Source organism: Lemur catta, chromosome 12, assembly GCF_020740605.2.
Source record: "Lemur catta isolate mLemCat1 chromosome 12, mLemCat1.pri, whole genome shotgun sequence".
In the NCBI taxonomy this organism is placed as follows: domain Eukaryota; kingdom Metazoa; phylum Chordata; class Mammalia; order Primates; family Lemuridae; genus Lemur; species Lemur catta.
The window spans coordinates 33,436,619-33,454,325 of NC_059139.1; the positions used below are offsets into that span (position 1 = coordinate 33,436,619).

The following is a 17,707-nucleotide window of genomic DNA, read 5'->3' on the forward strand; positions in this document are numbered from 1 at the left end:
GAGGGAAGATAAAACAAATTTCCCTCCAAATCCTACCTTCATCACCGCCATCCTTCCACCAAGGGGGGACCATAGAGCCATGCTCTGAAGCATTGAGATTTAAGTAGGAGAAGGCAGTGTCCACGTGCCCCAACCCAGATGACCCAGCGTTTCTAAATTGAGGTTAAGGCCAAAGCCCCAGCTCTAAGCCAAGGAGTACTTTGCTTTCCTTTGCAATTTTTCCTAAGCGCATCCATTTTAAGGACCCCGTAGAAGGGATGGCTGTAATCTGAGGTGGGATTTACATTTTATGGCGACCTTTGGACATAATATCATCATATAGCATCCCTATAGCATTGCCCACCCCAATTTTCAAAGCTGTCATATTTTTACCATAATTGTTAGCAGATTCATTTATCTAATTAGCTAAGCCATTACTGGACAGAAATCAAGGCCCAGAGGATGGTATGCTACAGGAAGGGACCCAGAGAAATTTTGTCAAATCCGGATCTCAAGTGCTGGGGGCTGGGGAGGGTTGGACCTCGGAAACCTTGGTGTTGGGAAAAATTTTCCAAGGAAGCTAAAGGAATGAATGGGAAGGGCTTGAAACAGATCTGCTCTGCAGCTGTGTCTACAGAGCAGTGCTTCTCAAACTACCTGTGGGGAAGGCCAGGTATGTGGGGGGATTTAGTTTGTTAATTTGTTTGCTTTTAGTTTCAGTCCATTGTGAACTGATATGTTTATATGACACAAATAAATAGAAAAACTAATTAAATAAAAAACAAAGGCATACAAAATACATGCCCAGTTTTTTATTAGATTGCACAAACTACATTTCATTAATAAAATAAATAAATATAGAGCCATGTTAAATAGCTGTTACAGTTTCTAAATTCTGACTCTCAATTTCTGTCCCCATCTTGTTCCGGATCAGTAGTAAACAGGTCACAGAGTGACCCAGGTCTGCGAGGCACAAATCTGCGGAAGCAGGTGTCTGGGCTGTTGAAGAAAGGCAGTCCACGGGCAGAGCCACACACATGGCCTTCGGCGCATCAGGGCAGCTGCTCTATGAGGGTCTCCTGAAACACAAGAGGATCAAACACAACATCTCTAAGAGCAGCTAACGAGGGCGGCTAAACACAGCCCAGCAAAGGAGAACGGCAAGGCCCCAACGTGTAAAGCCAGTCCCGGGCTGAACTCGGCCTTGCACTTGCTCCGCGCGGCACAGCTGCTGCAAAGCCATCCAAAGCCAATACGGCCCTCCCCGCAGCAGACTCAACAGAACAAAAACCAACATCCAGAAATAAATTAGATCGCCGAGCTCATCATGTTACACAGCCCACTGTTCTGAAATCCAGAATCCTGAATATAATAACAAATGATACTTACTATTAACTAGCGTATCGGTCTAAAGCCAAAACAAAATAACTCATTATTAGGAACCAACGTGATTCTCAGAAGTTTCCAGGTCAGTTACAAGAAAGAGTTATGAGACTGTCTTCCCACTGAACTAAATCTCACCCATGTCTAATTGCAGTGTGCGCAGCGGCTAAATCCTTTTTCCCTTCCGCACAGCCAGCTTTGCTCTTAGAGCATCGGAGCCCCGGGGACTTCTCAAAGCAAGGCAGGCCTGTGGTCAGGTTGAAAGGAACATGGAGCCTGGAGCCAGCACGTAAGGGCTTAAGGGCCACCTGCTAGCTCGGGAATCTCAAGCAAGTCCCTGAGCTTCAGTGTCTTTATCCATAAAATAAGACTAATGACAAGCCCCTCCCTGGAAATGCAGCTGAAAACGTTTAGCAATTTATACAAAGTTATGTGGCTGTCAGTCCTTACTACACAGAAATACGCAGCTGAGAGGTGTTTGTAACCATGCCCCTCATGAACTTTGTCTCACACAGTTGATTTCTTCCTCCAAGGTCAGAACACTTCTACACGTCGCACTCTGTCTTCCTGTTGTTCCCAGCACTACCCGGGTACAGTAGGGAACTCACATCATCCTGTCTGCCTTCTGACTTCAAAACGGGTACCTGAGGGACATTAAGGCACGTCAACAGTGACAGAGATGACTTGAGAATTCACAGGAACGTTTGGGTGGAGCAACAAGTTTGGTTTATTAATTTTGCGGCTTTTCGTAACCAGCTCCTCCTTATCTCACCTTCTACTCTCTCTGGCAGGAAGTCACTGCTCTGCCTTGGTTTTGTTCATTCCATTTAATATGCAGAAAGCGTATTATATGCAGCGGCCTATAATCAATGCAGGCTGTTAATACTTATCAAATCCTGTGTTCTGGCAGTGTATTTAGTAACATACGAGTTACTTCAGGTCAGGCAAGTGATTTGGTCCAGGTTGTAAGCTGTGTAGCCTTAGGCAAATCACATAGCCTCTCTGAGCTTATTTCTTCAGTTGGAACATGACTATAATAGTTGTCCTGCCTTCCTCAAAGACATAAATGTGATAACGTAAATGATCATGTAAAGAGAATTAGAGAAATAACTGAAGGCATTTTACTTATATATTATTAAATTATAATGTATAATATATAATTATAATATTATTGATTATATTCCTACTTTCTTGTCCTAGAAAACAGCAGTTTGGTAGGAGTCTCTTGCAATCTGCCAAGCATAATAGCTTTGGATTTTAATTCTCCTTTCCAAAAAAAAAGGAAGATAAAATGCATATATCTTAAAAAAGAGAAAATAAGTTCTGTTGATTTAATGCAAATTTTGATCGGCGTTTTTAGAAAATAATTGGAGTTCTGGTGCCTGATTTATCTATTTATACTCATTTTATAATGTTTGTGCTATTGGTTAGTACCCCGCACAAATAGAATCTTGTAGAATTTTAAGTCTAATATCCTGTGTAGTGAAGGAGAAAATACTTTAGAAAGCCTGGCAATGTATTGTCATCTGTTTCTGGGGAAAAGATGAAATGCAGTCCTTGATTTTTAAAAGATATTATTATTAAGGTCCTGGATAAACACATGGTCAATTTCATTTAAAAATGAGTAAAAGGGAGACTCTGAATCAAAAATATGTTTCCAATGTTCCCCTTTAATAACATTATGAAATCTCCCAAAAATGTAACTAAAATTTAACCAAATTTGGTTGAATTTAGAAGAAATGGCATGATCAGTTTGCTGCAAAGTTTGCTGCAAAACATATGAGTTCAGGCTTTAGCTAAGCCACATTGTGAAGTAACCATGATCTGTGCAAGGTTCCATGTCTCTCTTCATTATAAATCTATGTCCAGATGAAAAATAGAGAGGAATGAAATATGATAGGCACCATTTTAGGCCAGGAAAAATAGTAAGTATTACTTTAGAGCAATGAACATCTTTGAATTCTGCAACTTCATTAAGTTCTTAAGGTGTGGGTATTTTTCATTCTTTCACCATTTATAACATGAGTACTCTTATACAGATATTGGAGACAGATACCTCCAGAAATGAGTTTTTTTATTGCACATCTCTCCCGGAAAGGTGCTAAAAGCACAAACATGAAACTCCCCAACTGATATACACTTTTAAGCTCGGGTGTGAAAAGTCTTGTCTAGAGCTTGTGGTGAGAAAGCCAAAACTTGCAAGAACAAAACTCAGACTTCAGAATCTTCTTCCTTCATCAATAGGATCCAAGTATTTCATCTGGGCTTCTTAAATCTAAGTCATTAAAATGACTAAGTTTTCTTCTTTCTCTCTGTTTTTCCTAATAGCTGGGGCTTACATGACTCCAGAGTGTAAGTATCTTTTATATCTACCACATATAAGCACTAAATTAATGTCTGGTGATTCTGTTGTTATATTATGAATGAAAATGATTTTCACAATGATTTCTATCCTTCTGAACTGTAATGTGTTATATGGGTTATATAATTTTTCATCCATAAAATTATAATAACTATTAGGGTTTTTTTTTTTTCCTTTAGCTTTGAAAATAATGTAGTGACTGTCATCAGAAGAATTACATGAAACAATCTGCCTGGATCTTTTATGTGAAATCCTTTGGTTTGCTTTTGTAGGTTTCAATATGGAAATTATTGGAGGGAGAGAGGTGTCACCTCATTCCAGGCCATTTATGGCTTCCATCCAGTATGGCGGGAAGCACGTCTGTGGAGGAGTTCTGATCGCTCCACAGTGGGTGCTCACAGCAGCCCACTGCCACTTCCGGTGAGTCCTCCAGACTTTTCCACATACGTGTTTTTCCTGCAAGGTTGCTAGAAGAGAAGCTTGCCTCCGCTGGGTGAGAACTCTATCTACTGTTAGCTTCTGTGATCACTGACCATCTGGTGGCGTTTATTGACCCTTTTGCACATCCATGTTTTCTGTCCTGGGTTTCCTTTTTCAGGGAGAGCTGGGCTTCTTTCTCCCGGCAACCCATTAGGCAAACTCAAGTCCTCTGTACGATGCCAGAGAACACACCAACAGCAGTACCTGAAGCAGTAGTTCTCCTGACCCTGTTAGGCCACAGTGTTTGTGAGGAAATTGGACAACCAGAGCTTACTCTGTGCTTTTTAACTTCCCCATTTTACAAATGGGCCATAATCATAATTGTTCCTGCTTCATGTGGTTTGAGAATTAAATGGTATCTACTTAACTATTTTAGCATCTCGGCACACTTAGGAAGCACAAATAGGTTGCAGCTATTATTAGGAGCGTGATGTGGGAGAGCAGCCTGCCTGGCCGGCGGCTCTCCAGACCTCTTCTGTCAACTCCTCAGCCCTCTCATTTCAGCTAATAAAGCACAAAAACCATCTTGAGATGCTACAACCACCCCCTAAGAAAAAGCAGCAGGAAACTAATTTGGTATTTGTTATTTTGTTTGTTTGCTTGGGTTTCTTTGTTTGTATATTTTTTCCGTTATGTTTCTTGCCTAAATAAGCTGAAAAGGAGCGTTCTCTTTTTTCCACAAACATTACAGCATTTCACTTAAGAATCTATCTTTGCCAGAATGGTTTGCTCTTTAGGCGTCAGCTATCCCTAAACAGAACAACTGAACTGACTTGCTTCTCCGTGCTTTGGCGGTTTTGTCTGATTGCTCCATTTTAATGGAACTGTTTGATCACAAATTAGATGTTTCGAAGCCTGCAAACAGGGAGAACTTCTATTGCTAAATAGCAAGCTGCTGATTTCCAGTGGTTACTTTATTTAAATGCGGTTCTTGCCCTCATAGAAATCACCCTGGCGTCCCCGTCACTTTTGTCCTCCTCTCCAGAGCACTTACCCCCTTGGGACCAGTGAGGCAGAGGGTAACTCATAAATGTTCATTCAATGCAAAATATGCACATGTTCAAATATGTTTTTTGGTACACATTCAAATGGACTATAACCTCCCCAGAGCTTGACTTATAAATGTTCAACAAATGCTGGATGAATTAGAGGGGTTTTTTCTTTCTTTTTCATTTTTTGTTTGTTTATTTTTTGCTAAGCCTAAAACATGGCATATGAAGTAGTCCTTCACAAACCATAAAGTACTATAGGAAGGCAAATAATATTATTAAGTTGAATTTTAAATTTGGTCAAGTAGATTTAACTCAGGAGAAGTAGATTCCCAGATTGGGGAAAAGAGATTATATAAAAAGACTGGAGATAGATCTCAGAGTTTTGAAAAGGAAAAAAAAAAAAACTATTGCTAAATATCATTTTAAATGGCTAGAGTATAAAGAATTCCAAAATATGTGGATCAGATTTCCTCTACAGGACACTTGGGTACAAAAAGTAGGCTGATCAGTGCTTGGAAAAATATTAAGCTTTATGAAATTCAAAATGTTTATGAAATAGTTCAATGGTGGCTTCCCACAAATGTACTCCCAAGTATCCTGTTGGAATGAATAGTTTACCCCAGGCCTCTTGCTCAGCAAAATGGTGAAGTGGGCCAAATCTGGGGGGGCTCCCTTCTCACCACCCGTCCACACGGCTTCCCCCGTAGTGTCTTAGCCCGTTTGTTAGTTGCCATGTAAAATATAAAAGGAAACTGCTAAAAAAAAAATTTCCTGTGTAATCTTTTCAGCATTTTAACTTACCAGAAGCAAAACTCTCACCAGCTGTTGTCCACTGTCCTCCCGATGCCCCACCCCCCTCGCCTCCCTGGCAAGTTATAAGATGGAACCTGCCATGGCCCTTCCACACGACCTCACCCCATCTCACGCAAGGCTCCCGGAGTGAAATGGTGAACCATTTGGGCTCTGGATTCAAACCAACTGAGCTTTAATCCTGCCTGGGTTTGTATCCTGGAGCCTCTACTTAGTATATGTGGAATGTTCTCCAGTTTGTTAATTTACCTGAACCTCAATTTCCTCATCTATAAAATGGAGACCATCATAGTACCTACCTCACAGCACTCTTGCGAGGTTTGAATAAGGGAAAATACGTAAAATGCTTAGCACAGAACCCAAAAACTTAATAGATGTTATCAGTATTGTTATATGACTGTCTCTGCCTTCCATGGTGATAACCAAGGAACTAATCTGATGATCCAGTTGTGTCGATGGGGTAGGATGGGGCAAACCTCCCTATCTGACAGCCACGCCACGTCCTTTTCTCTCTATTAGGCAAGAGAGACCTCCAAGATATAGGGACCCTGCCTTTGCTGCCAGACCTCAGGGAGTGGGTCTAAGCAGAAACATTGCTCAGAGTCTAGCTGAGCTTGGCACTGGGCTTAAAGAGGAGCTGGGGAAAGAGCACTGGACTTGGAGTCACAAAAGCTAAATTTGGGTGCTGATTTCCTTACTTATGAGGTGAGTCACCTTGGACCAGCCAGAGAACACCCTTTTACTAATGAGGAACATATAGCCCATCGGCTTTAACAACTGAGAAAGGTTATTGTTAGGCTTAACTGAGGCAATGTTTACAGATGTCTTCAGCAGACAGTGAAGAGACTTACTGTCAGCAATCCTGTGTTCTGCTCCATATGTAATTCTGTTCTAGGCAAGTCCAGTGTGGGACTCATGAAGCCGTGTTTCAAACAGACGCCTCCAGGTGATTCTGAAGCAGGTCTGAAGACCACACTTAGAGAAACACGGTGTTGTGCAGATAAAAGACACTGGTATTATGACTTCTCCTCTGTGTAAATTCAGACAAGGTTTAGCTTAGGAGGTGAGATCTAAAACTCAAGTAATTCCAGGTGTTCCGTGGGCAGAAAAATCACTCTTGGTAGTGCAGATTATAGTTGAAAGGTATCTAGAAATTGAAAGTTCAGAAAGCATAATGGTCTGCTTGGGTTGTTTTGGTATTCACATGTCCCAGTGGAGATGAAAATAACCAAAACGTTTCAAAGACAATAACTAGTCAAAGAAATTAGTTAAAAGATGAAAGAAAATCAGAAATTTTCTCAACCTTCCTCCCTTGGTCAGAATCCACCTTCCACACCTTGCCTTTGTACCAAATTTGGAACCTTCTTCATATGAATTATTTATGCACATATCCACTTTTTGTTAGGGCATTAATCCTAGGGATTTTGTATCATCCTTCCCCTCTAATGCTTTGGGTTTAGTGAGTATGTTGAATTTGAATTTGAATCAATCCTAGGAAATACAATCCACATCCTCTGAGAAATTTCAACCCCATCCTGATTTTGCAATACGCAAACATTTCAACAAATAGAGCAGGAATTCCCAAAATAAACCAAAATAAACTCTTTTGGTAGAAACCAAAAGTGGTCATTCCAGACAGTCACAGCTCCGCCATATGCAAACCTACTCCTCTGCAGGCATGTGCTCATTCTCCAAACCCGAAATAATCATGTCTTCCTGATTTCTGTATGTTTCTGTGCTCTTTTTAATTTTTATTCATCTTTCGTTATCTGTATGCATGAGTACATATGTTTTCACTGTAATCTACCTTGCTCCCTTTTTTAAGTAGCAAAGAAATAGTTATATGTATACAAATAAATACAGTTATTTTTATAGCTTTTCTTTTTCCACAAAAAGATATGAGGCGGCTTCCTCACCTCAAATGCAACGAAGACACATTGCAATGGGATATTACCTCATCCCATAGTATACAAATGGCTCCAAGGTGTTGCCAAGATCTCAAAAGAATCATTTCTACTTTCAACACTGGCCATAAATGTAATTTTATCCAATGTACAGTAAATCAGATCAATTGTGGCATTATTGAAACACTAGAACTATGTATTATATATACGCTAGAATTGTGTATGACCAAGGATTAAAAAACAAAATAAAACAAAACAAACATACCTGTGTTTCTTCACCTGACTCACCAGTTTGTGCTGTATAAATGTCCACAATGAAATGGCTACTAACCTTAAAGTATCTTCATTTCCAGTTAGGAATGTTTTTTCACCTTGAGGACAGTTTTCCTTCCTCGTCCAAATCATCTTTCTAAAAGAGGGGTGGGGATGTGTGAGCATATCTGACAGGCACGTAATGGGCCTTGCTTCCCCTGTCCCCCTGAGACAAGGTCTGAACATACAGATGAGCACGCATAGGGTGGGATCTTTACCTTAAACGTGAAAACACTTAACACTGGGAAGATCAAAAAGTTCTGGAGATGGGTGATGGTGGAGGATGAACAACAATATAAATGTACTTCATGCCCACCAAACTGTACATTTAAAAATGGTTAAAATTATAAATTTTATCATAACAAAATTTGGTATGAGGTATATTTTACTGCAATAAAAAAAAACCTTAATGGGTAGTTGGTATAAATCTCAAACTACAAACTCAAGAAATATAATTTCCTTTATTTTTACATAAATGAACATAATTCTGTTGTAAACTTGATCCAAGTCAATTAAGATTTCACTCCTTTTTTCCCACATTTGGATACAAGTTTTGATATTCTTTTGCAATGCCAGGGAATTGTGCTACGGTAGGATTAAGGGCAAGACATTTGGCCCTTGATATCAATTCAAGCTGGGGTCCACTGAGACCTCCGTCACTCCGTCTAATCTTAAGCAGGTTACCTTGGAGATAGTCCTTGTTTCTGTATATATATGACCCTCTCCACCATCTCCACTCCCCACTGGGGGATTTGGAAGTGATTCTGTTACTTTCATTCTCTTTGCTTTTTCAGGTTTGACAAAAGCCGGTCTCCCACAGTGGTTTTAGGAGCACACTCTCTCTCAAAGAATGAGGCCTCCAAACAAACATTTGAGATTAAAAAATTCATACCATTCTCAAGATTTATATTAGATCCTAATTCGAATGATATCATGCTGGTTAAGGTATGTAGCATTGCCTTCCTTCAATTTTGTCAACATTCTTATCAGCATGGCTCAATTAGTTAAATCATCTAAACAAAAGCATTTTGTTAGCACCCTCCCATGTTTGAAGTGATGTAACATATTCTATAAGGGCCCACGTTACTTCATACACTGCCTTGAAAGAAACAAGAATTTATCACAAATGCATCAGGGCTATGTTTATACAAGGAAAAACAGCTCTGATGCTCACATATGTAGGTGAGGAACATCTCACAGGCTCAAGCATCCACGCTGAAAGCTTTTTTCTCAAATGCTTTTCTCATTAGCAAGTGAAAAATACAACAGTCATATGTACAACAGAGCCAACCAAGTGATTTCAGGGACTCAGAAGTGAGTTACAACTTAGTCTAGACCATACATAGACTAGTCCGAACTTAGTCTAGACCGTACTCAAGGGTCCTATCCAACAGAAAGCAGCCCAGCCCTGAAAGTCATGACCTATTGATGTTATTCCACAGAAAACCATCCAACACAGGGCAAAGGCCAGTTTGTTCGAGACGGCAAAATTCCTGCTCTGTATAAGCTCACTCCCCAAGTATCAGTGAACTCCACAGGGAATGGAGACTGTGTTCAAAAAAGCAACAACCACAACTGCAGCTGCAGGCTACCACCAAAGTAGATTCCAGAAAAGGGACGCCCTCCTAAAACAGAAGGACCACACATACAATGCACTGGCTAACAGCAGAGTACTACCAGGAAAGGATGATAATTTATTCTTTTTTCAATCTGTCAGCTTCATAAGGCTGCAAAACTCGGCAAGCGTGTTCAGCTGCTCCAACCAAGATCCAAAAACTATCTTAGAGCTGGAACCAAATGCCAGGTTACTGGCTGGGGAGCCACCAACCCAGATACTTTAAGCCCCTCTGATACTCTGCAAGAAGTCACTGTTACTGTCATAAGTCGAGAAGTTTGCAACAGCCAAAATTACTACAACCACAACCCTGTCATAACCAAAGACATGGTATGTGCAGGAGATGCCAGAGGCCAGAAGGATTCCTGCAAGGTAAGAGTCTCTCATTCACACCGGCAAATCAGAGGACTATACTGCGGCCACGGCTCCATTTGCTCACTAACTCTGCGGAGGAAGGGCATGGAGAATAAAAATTTTCTCTCCATTCCTGCACAGAATTCTCTGTTCTTTTTCATCTACCCATGTGAATGGGTCATAAAACCTTCCACAGTGCTTAATTAGCACTCATTAAATGTCTGTTAATCAGGACAATAGACTGTTTTTGACAACTTTTACAGGCTTCCTGTGAGGGGTGTTTATCATCCTTAGAAAGTCTACCCTGAAGTTACCAGTGGTGATTAGAACATAACTTAGCCAAAGAACCACCTTTCAAATTAATTAATAAAGAGGTCTCATAAAACTCAAATCAAAAATTTCAAATATACAGTATGTATTTCTAAAATAATGTTGACTATCTTAGTCTGTTTGTTTGGGCTGCTATAACAAAATAAACTGGGTGGCTTACAAATAACAGAAATTTATTTCTCACAGTTCTGGAGGCTGGGAAGTTCAAGATCAAGGCACTGGCAGATTTGGTGTCTGGTGAGGGCCCACTTTCTGGTTCATAGACGGCCTCTTTTCACCCTACCCTCACATGGTGGACAGGATGAGGGGATGAGGGGTCTCTCTCAGGCCTCTTTAATAAGGACATTAATCCCATTCATGAGGACTCTACCTCCATGACCTAATTACCTCACCAATCTCCTAATACCATCATCTTGGGAGTAAGAATTACAACATATGAATTTGGAAGGGATGCAAACATTCATACTATACCACCAATTAATAAAAAGGAATAACAGTCATTATATTTGTCAAAATATTTTCTTTACTGAAATAGTAAGAAAAAAAATGGGTGTGCATGTTTATAGGTGACTAATATGTAGCACAGATGGATTACTAATATTTTAAAAATTAGAATACAATGTTCATATCATACTACATCAAGCACTATTGGAGGAAAGGGCATGATGACTTCAAATGTGCTGTATATCTGCAGTGCCCCAAGACTCTCGCCCTCCTGAACATCTGTTTTCATGGCTATCCAGAGTACAAGGCACTGCAGTTTGCAATGTGACCAGCGGCAGAGGCAAAGGCTGGTCTTCAAATTTAAAAGACAGCTCTTTATCTGAAAGGCCATGCCATCCCCTCTATAACTCTTTCACTTCCTTTGACAGTTGCATGTTTTGTTGTTAGAGTGAGTCTTCAAAAAGTATTTCATTCAACAATATTTACTAAGTGTGGTGTACACAACAGCTGTCCAGAAAGTATCCAGCCATGTAATATGAAAAATGTATTAACAATGGCTGGATACTTTCCAGACAGCCCTCGTGTACATAGCATTCTGTTTAACCATATGAGGATGCAAAATAAAAAAGGAAAAGAATTACAGAGAAGCTATAATCCCTGCTATCAAGACATTTACTACAATACATTGCTGTTTTCTACTGGTGTCAATAGCAACTTGATTTCAGGTCTGTGAGCACCAAAATGAAATCCACAACTTAAAAAATTTCTTTTATTTCAGTGGATCATTTAAAACTTTATGTCCACCCACTTAATGAATAAAGTTCGACGGTCATGAATTACAAAAGGACTCTAGACATAGAGACAGCACAGAGACATAGGCATGGACATAGAGACAGAGGCATAATCATAGTCAAAGTTGTAGACAGAGACATTAAGCAGAGAGAAAAATAGACAGACAGATACATAGTCCCAGACAGCGACAGAAACATAGAGGCAGTGTTGGGCATTCTTCAGGACACAAAGAAGCCAAAGACCCAGATAATAATCCTTAGAGCAACAAACAGTTGGTGGTAGAAAAATCTCAACAGCTTCTCATCAAGTATCTGCCCATTTTCTTCTTTCCAGGGTGACTCAGGGGGCCCCTTGATCTGTAAAGGTGTCTTCCACGCCATAGTTTCTGGAGGTCCTCCATGTGCTATTGCCAGGAAGCCTGGAATCTACACCCTGTTAACCAAGAAGTACCAGACTTGGATCAAAAGCAAGCTTGCCCCATCTCATGCAAATTCAGATTACGAATGATTTTCCTGGTTCTACCAGTTACTTGCTTCTTTTTTTCCTAATATGCTCATAGGTCAACTTTATCTTCAGATGTAGCTTGATGCAGGTAAAGCAGAGCATGGCTGGGCTCCATTTCTGCTCCCTCGAGACTCATTCTGCTAAGGAGTCAAGTTCTCTGTCACATGTATCACTGATGTATTTTTACCATGCTGATTTCATTCTAAATAAAATTTAGAAGACTATGTGTTTGTTTTTTATGGACGTGAAGTAATATCTGCCCCCATTCTGCCCACACTACCAAAGGGCAAGAAGGTCATGGAACAAGACAGTAATAGTACCACCTTCAACCAGGTCTATGTTGTGACTTCTGCTGGATCATCCTAAGTTGTCAGGGATTTTTTCAATTGTTGTAAGAACATTGAACATGAGATCTGCCCTTTTAATTTTTAAGTGTACAATATGTTATCTACAGGCACGATCATGTACAGCAGATCTCTAGAACTTTTTCATCTTGTATAATTGAAACTTTATACCAGTTGAATAGCAACTCCCCATTTTCCCCACCTCAGCCCCTGGCAACCACCATTCTACTCTAAGCATCTGTGAGTTTGGCTATCCTAAGTTGTATTTTTAAAATAATAAACAGTAAATATAAACACCCCAACTCAAGAATCTTCAAGATTTATACAAATATTTGGACAGTATTTATTATTCATGTCACATTTTATTCCAGAAAGGATTTAGAGCAACATACAAAAAAATACCTGCAATAAAACAAAATACAGAATTAAAAATAAATTGGTGAAGGTATTGGGGCAAAGGGGAAATGAGAGTAAGGAAGAGACGATGAAGGCAGGAGTGTTCACATGACACTCATAGTGCCGTAAGGTTCTTTCCGTACATTTGCTAGGAGGATTCACATTTGGCTGTATGCTTTGGCTGATGAAAAAAAAAAAAATCAGCACAGTCAGTTATATGAATTATGGTATCCAGGAAATACAAAGAAGTTGTTTGCCCATACGTAGGACCGCTGGTGCTGGAACGGAAACTAAAGAGAATTTTCTTACACAGTCCTCCTGAGAAGGACGCCGTGCCATGTTTCCCATATCCCCACCATCTGCACCAGGATCCAACTGCACCAGGATCGCCTGAGATTATTTGTAATGCAGATTGCCTTGACCTCTTGCCCAGAAATGCAGGTAGAATAGGCCCAAGGTGGGCCTGAAAATCTGCAGTGTCTAAAAGCAATCTTTTAAATAATAAAGGAGCAAATCTGAAAGCCATTCATAATGAGCATCCTTAATAACATCTTACAAGAAAGACAACAATGAGTGTTAACGGATTGTTTTGTATAAATCTTTCGGTGTGAACTGATGACTTAAGACCAAAGTGTAGTTTCATAAGATCACTGGGGGATCTCAGCTATCTTGAACTGTAGTCATCCAGCGATTAGTAACAATTTCTAATTTGGGTGGAGAAGCGTGGTGGGGAATGAGGCGGCTTCTCCTCCTCCCACTGTCAGAAGCCGAAAGATTAATCTCAGCCTCTATATTTAATTTGGATTTCTGGAGATAAATAGTGCTTGTTTCCAGGTGACATCATCAAGTTCTCTTACACACATATAGAAATAGATGCTTTTGTTTGTATGTTTATTTGTTTATTTTTTGTCATGGTTCTTATAAACCATTAACCAGCACTATCCTGCACTATGAATACTTAGAGAGATGACAGCACTGGATTAAAAAAGGAAAGTAGGCTGGGCACGATCGCTCACACCTGTAATCCTAGTGCTTTGGGAAGCCTACGTGGGAGGATCGCTTGAGGCCAGGAGTTTGAGACCAGCCTGAGGCAGAGTGAGACCCTGACTCTACAAAAACAGTAGTAAAATTAGCCAGATGTGATGGTGAGTGCCTGTAGTCCCAGCTACTTGGGAGGCTGAGGCAGGAAGATCTCTTGAGCTCAAGAGTTTGAGGTTTCAGTGAGCTATGCTGACACCACTGCAGTGTAGCCCAGGCGAAAGAAGGAGACCCTGTCTCAAAAAAAAAAAAAAAAAAACTAAAATTATTGAGAGTAAAGTAGTAAAAGGTAGTAAAAGAAGGTTCTTTAAATATTCCATTTTATGTCGTTTTGATTCATTAAAAATGTACTGATTATGTACCAGACTATATTTTATAAGAAAAGAAAGGGGAAAATTGTAGATTCTCTGCACTCACCATTTAAAAAATAACTCTGTGTCTATTTTTCCTAAATTTCAAATCCATGAAACACATCTTTATTAAGTCTCTTTAACCAAAAGGACTATTGAGATTGCCCTTGATTCCAGTCAATGAGTTAGCCTGAAAAGTTGTCACTGAAACCTGAGGTTGTGTTTTTATTTTAGAGTCCATGCTGTTAACACCCAACAGTCAGACCAGCTCGGATTGCCAGAGAGGAAGCTTCTTTCAACAACTACGGCAGAGCTGGCAGCTTTAAAATTGGAAGATAAACAGTTTATTTTGACAAGCAGCTGATGATGAAGCCCACAGTCGAAACGCATCCCTCACCCTTTCAGGGAAGTAGTATTTCGTTAAATATACCAATATCTCTCAAACATAGGCTAACAGAATATAGTATTTTGATTTGGGAAGTTTTGTCCTTCAGAGCTTATTTGATTCTATCTGTGGCCTCAAAATAAAGTTGAGAGTCAAATAGAAGCAAATACCCAGGTTTTAAAACTGCTCAAAGGTTTTAGGGGAAAATGATTTGCTGTTGGCATCCTGAAACATCCCATTTTCTCCCTTCTTTGTGGCTGTAGACAGAGAACATTTGCCTTCTCTGTGCATGTAAAAGAAGGCTTCATGCTTTATTTTATGTTCACCCTGTTTTAATAGAAAGTGACAGCACTAAGAACAATTAAGTCTAAATTTAAGGAATGAAATAAATCAATATTGATTCAGACAGGCGATTAAACCAGCCTTAGGACCAGGTAGCAGAATCAGTCCTACCTTCTGACCTTTTGCACATAATAAATCCCAACTCACTCTAAAGTGATATGCAGAATGGTGCCTTGAGTTTAATTGTTCTAGAAAGCTACTGGTTAAAGGAGGACACTCTTGGTCAATCAAGGAAACGCTTCCTCTTTGACTAAACTCTCATTTTGGGAAAGAACACTGCTGTGGACTGAACTGTGTCTGCTCCAAATTCATTTGTTGTATCCCTACCCATCAGTGTGACGATATCTGGAGGTGGGTCCTATAAGGAAGGTAATTCAAGTTAAATACGGTCATAAAAGGCAGGGCCCTGATCCAATAATATCAGTGTCCTTATAAGGAGAGACACCAGAGAGTTCTATCTCTCTTTCTGCCATGTGAGGACACAGTGAGAAGGCAACCATCTACAAGCCAGAAAGTGGGCCTGCTCCAGAAAACAATTTGGCAGCACCTTGATTTTGGACTTCCCAGCCTCCAGAATTGTGAGAAATACATCTCTATTGTTTAGGCCACCCAGACTGCAGTATTTTATTATAGCAGCGCAGGCTGGCTAAGACAGACACACGTGTGGTGAGGGAGAAGGAACAGCGTGCTCGACCTGCCCAAGGGCAATGCACCTAGATGTCTCGAAAGGCCTACGATTTCACAAGATGACTGAGACACACCTGAAAAGTCATTCCTACGCTGTCTTAGTAGTAATTTGAGTACCAAGCACATCCCAGCTGAACAGTTGGATGTGTCTTGAATGACTCAACCCTGCTTTCACATACTGACTTCCTGTTGACAAACAGTGATTTCTTCACTCTTTCTGCTGATTCATATCAATCAACTGAAACTCTAGTCACTTCTTGTGCTCTAGCATGAAAGGATCAAGTGCTTTTTTTACTTGTAACCATAAATGTCTAACAACCACGGATCTAGGAAAAGGGAGTCAACACAGGCCATGGACCAGCAAGTACTGCAGAGAAGGGAGGCGGGCTAGCCCCAGACCTGCGTTCTTGTCCCAGGGCAAGCTCGTCTTTATTTTAGCCTGATTCCATTAAATGCTCAGCTGACTCATCTGGTCTTTTTCTGATTCCGTGTTCCTCAAGCAACCTTCTGTGAAAATTTTGCTCCATGTAACAGTTATTTCTCATTGCAAATTAATAAACATTTTGCTTTTCTACATCTATGATATTTTACCTCTATGTTGTGATCATTCAATTTATTTTTTGAGAGACAAATCCACTTTTGATGTAATGAAACAAACTCAAGTTTCAATCCCTGTAGTAATGAAGATCAAACCTTGAACTTCATTATGTTGGTAAGTTCACCAACATAATGAATATTAACCCCATGAGGCTTTTTAAGAGCCTTATTTTCCCCTAGAGGACTCCTGACATCCCTGCTTTGGCCACAGACATGAAACGCGCTTGTATTTGGAGCATCTATACATACATATGCTTATTTGTGCTCTGATTAGCTAACAACTCCAAGAAATATTATGGTTTTTTAGCTGTATTTTATTTGGTTTGCTCAGTAGCTGAGACTATTGGTTTGCTACTCAACAGCCATCTCCTCTTTTTCCTTGGTAACAAAACTCTGATTTTATTTGGGGCCACAAATGTACACAGCCAAAAGATGGCATCTTCTTCCCTCTCTCACTGCAAGTAGTGGTCAGTGAGAAGCAAGTGAAAGTCAAAGGCTGGGGGTTTCTAGGGAGTTCCTTTAAGAGAGCTGATTCAGCAGGAAGAGGTGCCCTTTGCCTCTTCCTTCTTCCTACTGCCTGGATTGAGATGTGATGGCTAGAGCTCCAGCAACAATGCTGAACCACGAGTCAAACTCAAATAGAAGCCAAGTGCTAGTGACAGTGAACCAGAAAGAAGGAGGTGATGACAAACAAGCGTCCATGCCAATCCTGCACTCTTTACTTGAGGACTTCTTTTATATAAAGTAAAAATAAAAATAAAACAAAAATATTTAATCCACTTTTATTTGGAGCTTACTGTTATACACATCCCCACCTAATCCTAATAGTAAAATTGGAAATCTAAAATTTCTGCCCCTGATGCATGCTCCAAACAATGAACAATCATGTAATTTTATGCCATTATGCCCAGACCCTCCCAAATCCTAAATGGCTTTAGCTTTCCAATTTGCCTTATTCATGCAAGAATTGAGAAAAAGTAACATTTAAATGTTATAATTAATAAACCGTCTCCCCCTCATGGCTCCATTTATGGCTTAACATGGAGAAAATGCCCTGGCCTACCTGAGAAGATATTTTTATCTTAACCACATTCTGCTGTATGGCAAACATTTTTGTTCCTATTCTAAAAATAATATATGGCACTCAGTAGCCTGTAACACTATTTTCTCCTTTTGTGTGTATTTTGTAAGTGGATCTTGTAGAACTGTTTTTTGAAAAGTTTCATGAAAATAATATTTTCTGGCATTTGAGGTTATTATTTGTTTTATTATTTCACAATCATTTGAAATAATATAGTAGTTTTTCC

The 17,707-nt window shown here is 39.9% G+C and overlaps 1 protein-coding gene across 1 annotated transcript; it reads left to right on the top strand.

The window, feature by feature from the left end:
* Positions 1–3,593: 3,593 nt before the first annotated feature.
* Positions 3,594–12,450, top strand: GZMK (granzyme K). The gene is made up of 5 exons (XM_045565643.1): positions 3,594–3,714; positions 3,997–4,144; positions 9,017–9,167; positions 9,940–10,209; positions 12,091–12,450. The coding sequence occupies exons 1-5, from the start codon at positions 3,651–3,653 to the stop codon at positions 12,262–12,264; spliced, it is 807 nt and encodes a 268-aa protein (XP_045421599.1). The 5' UTR covers positions 3,594–3,650; the 3' UTR covers positions 12,265–12,450.
* Positions 12,451–17,707: the final 5,257 nt, after the last annotated feature.